General features: G+C 41.1%; 1 protein-coding gene across 1 annotated transcript; it reads left to right on the forward strand.

Moving 5' to 3' along the window:
* The first annotated feature begins 339 nt into the window (after window positions 1-339).
* LOC107822224 (uncharacterized) lies at window positions 340-945 on the forward strand. Its single transcript, XM_016648745.2, has one exon. The coding sequence runs from the start codon at window positions 340-342 to the stop codon at window positions 943-945; it is 606 nt and encodes a 201-aa protein (XP_016504231.1).
* The last annotated feature ends 7,868 nt before the right edge of the window (window positions 946-8,813 follow it).

The following is an 8,813-nucleotide window of genomic DNA, read 5'->3' on the forward strand; positions in this document are numbered from 1 at the left end:
CACAACGTCGATTGTGTTGAGGTCGGGGCAGATGATGAAGACCTCATTGAGCTAACCCGACGACTCACCTCAGTTAATCCAAACATGGGAGGGAACGCAGGGACAATGCAAGGAGAGACCCTTCAGTACAGTGACCAAGCAGAGACCGGCCTTAGCCTTATATCAGGTCACCCATCCCCAACTTCCACCGCGAAGATAGGTCCTCTAGGTCGAGATCAGATATCCACAGAAACGATCGCGGTATGCCCCCTAATATATACTCATAACTTTTTTGTGTCACCTACAGAGGTGGTTTACGCACTTGAGAAGCTCGAAACAAAGGTGAAGTAGCCACCAAAGATGAGGTCCGACTCAAGCACCAAGAAGTCTGTCACCTTCTATGAGTTCCACCAAAACCGTGGACACAAAACGCAAAACTGCCACGCTGTAAGATTAGAGGTGGATAACCTGCTGCAACAGGGACACCTCAAAGAGTTACTCCGGGACAAAGATGGGAACATATTAATAAGAGGTCGAGAACGCCTAGGCCTACCAAAGCCATCTTCTCCCGCTCGCACCATCAATATGATTATTGGTGGCACTGACGATGCATCTATCAACAACATCAACTTCACCGCCATTCACAAACTCAAGAGATCAATCACCCACGAACAGTATGACGGCCTCAAAGAAAGCATCATCTTCGATGAGTCAGATGCCGACGGTTTGACTTTCTCTCAAAATGATGCACTTGTCATTACTTCACAAATTCTTGATACTTATGTAAGGAGAATTATGGTGGATGATGGAAGTATAGAATGCATCATCCATCCTCAAGTCCTCGTACAGATGCGACTTGAGGATAAGATAGTGTCGTGCTGCATCACACTAACCGACTTTAACAATGTAGTTGAACAACTTCGGGAGAGATCACACTCCCCGTCCTCGCCGGTGGGGTGGCGCTAGAGACCATATTCCACACCATGTATCAGGACACAACATACAACACCATCGTAGGTCGATCATGGATACACCCTATGAAGGCAATCCTCTCTAGCTTATACCAAGTAATCAAATTCTCAACACATTGAGGAATATTCAGCGTACGAGGGAAGCAACGCACACCCCAAGAATGTTATCAGATTACCTTGGACAGTACGACAACCCAACAAAGGAATGAAAAATAAAAAGAAGCATATCAATCAGCATGGTCGAGGTCCATGCAGATCGAAGCCAGGGACATCATTATGGACGAAGAAATGGTCGAAACTGCAGGATCAACCATATAGAACCTCGATCCCCTCCATCTAGATCACAACGACCACAACAAAAAGGCCTACATCGGCTGCAAACTCCAAGACCTAGGTAAATTTAGTTAATTCTTAATAGCTAACGCAGATTTGTTTGCCTTTAGCCATACATATATGCTCGGCATCCCCAAAAGGATAGCCACTCACAAGCTAAATGTCGACCCCTACTACACCCTAGTAAGGCATGTCTGATTAAAGTTCAACCCTACTATCAATGAGGCCGTCCACGAGAAAGTAGAGAAACTGTTGGCCAATGGCTCTATAGGGAGTCGAAGGGCCCTAAGTAGATTGCCAATATGGTAATGGTCAAAAAGAAGAACAGGAAGTGGAGGATGTGTGTAGATTTCACCGATCTGAACAAAGCCTGCCTAAAGAATTCATTCCCATTACCACGCATCGACCAGCTCATTGATGCGACAACAGGCACAATGCTATATTTTTTGGACGCTTACTCATGCTACAATTAGATACTCATGAAAAAATAAGACCAAGATAAAACCACATTCATCACTCAAAGGGGAACATACTGCTACGCAGTCATGCCATTCAGGTTGAAGAAAGCATTAGCCTCCTATCAAAGGCTGGTCACAAGGATGTTCAAAACCAGATTGGCAAAACTATGCAAGTATACATTGACGATATGTTGGTAAAATCCGCGAAGGTCGAGGATCACATCAATAATTAAAAGGAAGCATTTGAAATATTATGGACGCATGGGAGGAAACTGAACCTCAAGAAATGAGTATTTAGTGTAACTTCAGGTAAGTTTTTAGGCTTCCTGGTATCACAGCATGGAATCGAAGTCAATCCAAACAAAATTAAGGCTATCAATGGGATATCGAAACATCTAACCATGAAGAAGCAAGTCCAAAGACTAACAGGTCGAATCGCCGCCCTGTCCAAATTTATCTCGAGGTCATCCAACAGGTGCCCCGGGTTTTCAACGTACTCAAAAAGGATAACGACCTCAAATGGAAGCCTGAATGTGTACAAGCACTGAAGGAACTCAAGGAATACCTATCATCGCCACCCTTACTCTTAAAGTTCAAACCCGAGGAATGTCTTCTTGTCTACCTTGCTATTTCAGAAGTAGCGATAAGTGCAGTCCTAGTTCGAGAAGAGAAAGGTACACAATATCCAATTTATTACATTAGTAAAACACTTAATGATGCCGAGACTAGGTATCCTCACCCCAAAAAGCTAGCCTTAGACCTTGTCATAGCTTCAAGAAACCTTAGGTCATACTTCTAGTGCAACCCAATATTGGTCGTCACCATGTTTCCATAAAGAAGCATATTGCACAAACCCGAGTTGTCAGGGAGGTTGTCCAAGTGGGTGATCGGATTAAGTGAGCACGACATCACTTATCAACCTTGCAAAATGATAAAATCGCAAGTGTTCGCCAACTTTAAAGTGAACTTCAGTGCCAAGGTAATACCCGAGGCTGAGGAGGAAGTCTGGTCACGCCCAACTATGCCTTATAAAAAGGATTAAGCGGTCGCTGCAAATATAATCCGATTCAAGTCCTGAGTCGAATCCCACAGGGAACAAACCTATTTACTACAACTTTCAACAATGCTAATGATAAGTTCTGATAATTTTCAGATGCAAGATTTTTAATGGATAATGAGTAGAATTTATTTAACTAAGGAAAAATGACAATAAAACTAGCAATAATCAAGAATAAAGTTGAATTCAATGGTAAAAGTATCTAGGCCTATTGATTTTCCCAATTGCCGGATTAATTCCTGACACGTTAGTTATAATTTCGCCGTAACACAATATAAGGATAATAAGTTCTGGGCTACCATAATTATCTCTCGATCAATTACGATAATTTACTAGAAGCATTCTCTCGAACTACTCTAGTTAACAATTTATACAACTCAGAAATATCCCACCAAAGCTTCGTTATCTCTAACCCCACTTTTAAATTCAAGTAATTAATCTCTTAACTTACCCGAAAGTGATTTTGTTCAATAACAATCTAACCCAGTGTTCTTTCTCAAGCAACACAAGGTAACTAGACACGATTAATCAATGGCCCTTTCAATTAATCACAGGAAAACACATGGATGAACAATTATAGAGTAAAAACAGCTCAATTATATCAAAACATAATGAAGACTTCATCCAACAATTGGTTCCATCAACCCTATATGACGGGTTTAGCTACTCATACTACTAAACAAGATTACAATGTAAAAAGTCATAACCAACAATGAAATTAAGAAGAAGAAGAAGATGAAAAACTCATAGAAGATTCTCCGTCTTGTTCCTTGTGTGTTCTTGCCTCTCAAAATATTGTGTCCCTCCAAAATTCATTTTTTTGATGTAATTATATCACTTAGGGTTGCTAAATGGCGAAATTCTCCAATCCCACTTCAGCTAGGGAAAGCTGGAATCTGCGTCTGCCTTCGTGCTAGACGCGGACTTTGACGCGGATCCGCGTCTGCCTTCGTGCTAGACGCGAACTTTGACGCGGATCCAGCTTTTGAAATTCTTCCATTTCATGAAGTGCTCCATGCCTTTTCTTTGCTTTGCTGTTTTTTGCCTTAACTTTTCTCCTTTTTCGCGTCCGACTTCGTGCCACGCACGAGAATAGACGAGCTCCCAATCCTTTAATTTCTTCTTTTTGTGTCGAATTGTCATCTTTTGATCATCTATCATCCAAACTTGTTCCTACACATAAGACACACATAATGAGTATATTTCACTTCAAAAACCATGTAATATTTCGCGACTCACACAAGAATTTATATGCAAATATACTCAAAAATATGTACTTTTCCTCATTTATCACCACCCCACACTTAGACTCTTGCTCGTCCTCGAGCAACTTAAAATTAAGCGCATAGGCAAGAAATACCTTTCAAAATATACTCAAGCATCACACCAATGACAACGGTTTATATCAATGCTTAGAACCCAGCATATGCACTCTTCATACATTTCTCAAGTTCTAAACTCATGCCAAGAGTAATTAAAATATTTAGGTGACACTTCTAATATCCTAGCCACAAAAAAATTGACTCAACTACATTTCTCTTTGTGACTCGCTTCTTGTGCAAACTAAAGATACGAGTTCCTTACCAATCTGCTGTAAAGCATGTGCCCTCGCCATCAAAACAATGAGAGTAATCAGTCCGCACACTCAAATATGAATTCAAGCATAATTTAAGGACTCACAGAATGAAAGAATTCACTCACTCTCATAAAAAACTCATATGTCCCCAGCTCGTACCATAGGCTTGCCCGTAATGTAAGTCTCTACTAATTTAAGCTCGCAAAATCTAGGATCAATTAGGTCTTCATGGGTTGTAATGTAGGCTATGGGACGGGTAGGATAGATATGGTTAGTAGTGACTAACCCTCCTAAGCACTTTTAATACAATACACATTAACCTTTAAGCACATCCCCTACATGATCACTCAACATATTGCTACGAAACTGTAAATAACATAGACCATTGACTTTAAGCACATCTACATAAGCACTAGCACATATCAAAGTGAATTGGAGTTTTTTTTTTAAATCAATCTTTTCAACAACCTCCATAAATTAGTATTTCCAGCTAGTGGCTTTCTCAATATACACATGCACCTTTTGGACGTTCCATGGTTCCACTAAAAAAACTACCCAATCTCTTTTCCTTAACTTCTGGCGACTTAAGTGCTTTCGGAGGTAAAGGTTCAACAAGATTTAATTAAGAACAATGGGATTCATCTTGTACTATGGGTACCAAAAAAAAGGCTTACATGCTCAAATGGGCTAACAAAGGATAAATTTTATCACTGGTAGGCAGATAGACTAAAGGATCAACCAAAGAAAAACGCCTATATCATTTCCTAAATACACAAGACTTAATTATTTGCTTCGACACACACACGGGGCAAGTTCTAGACTAACAATGAATGGCATAGAGTACAACCAAAATCTCACCTCCCATAATGCACATGACTTACTCAGGACGGCTCAGACCCGACTCTCAAGTTAAAGCAACTAGCACAGTTATAATATAATCCAAACACTAGGAAGTAACAAAAGGAGTCAATAGACGAGCCCAGGCATCAAAAGAAACACATATACTCTCAAGGCATATAGTCACAAGAATAAAGAAGAAAGTACTCAGTGCAAATGCTCCAGCTCTAAGCCCCAACATAAAATATATCAAAAAGCATAGATACTCAAGTTCTTCCCATTCCATTATCAGTAAAAAAATAAAAAAAAACAAAAATAAATAAAAAAAGTCTTTTTGCATTTTTCTTTAGACTTTAAACCCTCAAGAAAACTGTCTAGGCAATCCATCATCGGGCAAAGTCCACAAATTATTTTACATGGTTTGATAAAGAAAAACTACCTACGACTACCCTATTCAAGATAATGGCATCCTCGGAAAAGAACCGTGGTTTAAAAAAACCCAGGATTACGCCAACAAAAAGGTGACTACAATTATACAATTACAATGGCCTTCAGTGTGATCATGACAAAATGTATCACTAGCAATTAAACACATGCCACATCAAATTCTGACACCCTTACCCCACTCTTAAGAGGGTGTGTTGTCCCCAGTGCACAGTATCACAAAAGGAAACAATAAATAATCAATAGTAGAGTGGGTGTCAGAAACTCCCTCATCATATCTCAGGCTGCAGGTGGGGACCGGTAACACCCTCGGTCCGCAATGTTAATGGATCCTCCAATGTGACATCAGATGTGTCAACGACTGCTATCATCTCACCCTCCCTAGTTGGGACAACCTCCCCAATAGCCACCTCTCGAACCTCAGTAGTTGTGCCATCAGTAGCACTCAAAGCAGACAATTTTGCATCCACCGACTCCTCAAATCTGTCTGGATTCCAATGCATCATACCTTTCTCTGTCCACGAACAACCTAGAGCAACAGATTGAACTGCTCTCGCATGCACTGATCTCTAGTCTCGTGTGCGGCTAGCAAAGCACGGTCTCGTGTCTCTAACTCTGTTCGCAACTACTGAAGTGCGCCCTCCATATTAGTGATGCACTCACCATTGACCTTTTTCTTTATAGTTGTTTCTGATGGGACCTAAACAGAGCAAATATCATGGACTTCCAACTCAGTGCTTCCACGAATCTCATCATCATTCTCAGTCAATTTGTGTTTGGAAAAGCAACGCGGTCAAAGTGTGCACAAAGTATAGTGTCCATTACATGTTCTTTCTGGTCTTTGCCATTTGAATTCGTATGATCACTCCAATATTCACCGAAATATCTGTCATGAGGGCATATATGAAGAATACTCGCTCACAAATAACCATAGACTTGTGCGTTGCTGGCATGAATCTGTTGCAGACCCAAGTCAACCATATTTGAGCCTCTCTGTTCATGTACGTCTTTGCCAACCCATCAGCTGCTTGCCACTGAGCTGGTCCAGATCCCCCACATAGCACCTCAAGTATGTGGTTCACATTCGGTCTTTATTCTCCTACAGTACTCTAAGTCGGACTGTGCAGGTATGCGGTAGTACTTATTTATTGCTGAGGCAGAGATATCAACTTGAGTCCCACAAACCCAAACAATGTCAGTGCCCTTGTCAGGGTCAGTTTGCATACAATTCACACACAAGAGTCAAATTTGCTACGCCCTTCGGTCCTTGAGCAAAGCGTGTCCACCCATTCTGCTCTATGACTCGCAAAATATCTGGAGAACTTGACTTGGTAGTCTCAAAATTCAATGATCTTTCAAACAGTATCGGATTGATTTGCTTAGTATTTATATGCTTCCATTGTTCCACGCACTTTCACTCACGAACTTCGTTTCCCATATGTTAGTAGCACTTGGAACACTCGGCTCCCCTTCACCGTCGGGAAACTAAATCGCTGCCTCCTCCTCTTTAGCTGAGTCATCTTCAGATTCAGACTCGACAACCCTTGTCGCCTTGCCCTTTCCCTTTACCTCAGCTACTTTTTGTTCTTGGTCGGTGATGGTTTTGAAGCCCCCTCTCTAATTTGTAGTGGAACCTCTCTTGGCCTTTGCTGGAACCTCTCTAATTTGTACTGGAACCTTTCTTGGCCTTTGCTGGAACCTCTCTAATCTGTACTAGAACCTCTCTGGAACCTCTCTAATTTGTACTGGAACCTCTCTTGGCAAAGATGGTCGTACTTGACATGCCCTTTGCTGTATTTATGCAGGCCCCTCATTGCTTAGATAGGTGGACTCAGGGTCCATTTCGGAAGTTCCAGTCTTTACCTTATTATGCCTAGCCTTTGTTTGTGCCTCTATGTTACCCTTCTCTGCTACATTCTTGTCAGTTGGTGATTTCTTTGGGGGTGACTTACCACTACCACCAGCTCCATGGCTTCTAGTTGGTATTTTCAAGACGGCCATATCACCTGCAAAAGATACAAAACACATATTAGTATAATGTGTAACATTAAGTCATAGTGGTATACATTGCACCCCATACTTAGCCTGAAAGTGTAAATGTGCAACCAGGGTACAAGTGCCTACTACAACTTAATGATAGTGATTTAAGATTACTTAGCATCATTTAAAATCAAATGGGTAGGCTGACGCACACGTCGCACGCGAGTCGTACCGAAGTTGGCCGCGGGTTGACATTTTTTCTAAAATGAATGCAATTTAAGTGCAAGACGGTGTTATTTATTGCACTAGGACTATTAGTTTAGATCAATTTTCTGTGGTGTTAAAAATATTTTCATTGAAATTCTCATGTTTGAACTCTTTTGTGACGCAGGTGAATGCCTAGAAGCTCTTTGACAACTAGTGAACTCTTTGAAGGACTCTCAGATCTCGAGAAAGCATTCTTGGCATTGAACCGGGCTAACAAGAAGAGCAAATAGCTGAAATAAAATGAACAAATTGAAATTGAAATGGGTGACATAGATAACGTCAACAGGAACAATAAGAATGATCTAGATGACCCAAACGTCAAAGTGGTAGCACCTCTTGTGCCAAAAGCTGCTCGTTATGATTGGGCACAACCAATTGCGGATAACCTGGCCACATAAATTGTGGTTCCTCATATACAAGCGGAGATATTCTAGGTTACCAACAATATGCTGCACCTATTGCAGAATAAATGGTTGTTCTTCGGTCATACATCGAATACCCACAACAACATCTGAAGAACATTCTATCAATATGTGTCACTCAAAGACAGGCAAATGTGACCCCTGAGGCAATCAAATTATTACTGTTCCCATTCTCAGTGGATGTGGAGGATCAAACTTGGCTGAATTCACTCCCAGTAAAATCCATTGCTACTTGGGAGGAACTAGTCAAGCAATTCTTGAACAAGTTTTATCCACCCAACAAAACTGCGAGGCAGGTTGATGAGATATTGCAATTCAAGCAAAAATCGACTGAGACTTTACAAGAGACCTGGTAGAGGTTTAAGGGTATGTTGGTGAAGTTCTCTCACCATGGCATTCCGGATCAGATGCTGGGACAGATATTCTATATGGGTTTTGCTGACAGTCTGAAGGCCAATGTAGATGCTTCTGCCAGGGGTGCATTCTTGA

This window comes from Nicotiana tabacum, chromosome 3 (assembly GCF_000715075.1).
Source record: "Nicotiana tabacum cultivar K326 chromosome 3, ASM71507v2, whole genome shotgun sequence".
Lineage (NCBI taxonomy): Eukaryota > Viridiplantae > Streptophyta > Magnoliopsida > Solanales > Solanaceae > Nicotiana > Nicotiana tabacum.

Bases quoted from the DNA above. Each gene is read 5' to 3' on its own strand.
- LOC107822224 (XM_016648745.2), top strand. From the start codon at position 340: ATGAGGTCCGACTCAAGCACCAAGAAGTCTGTCACCTTCTATGAGTTC.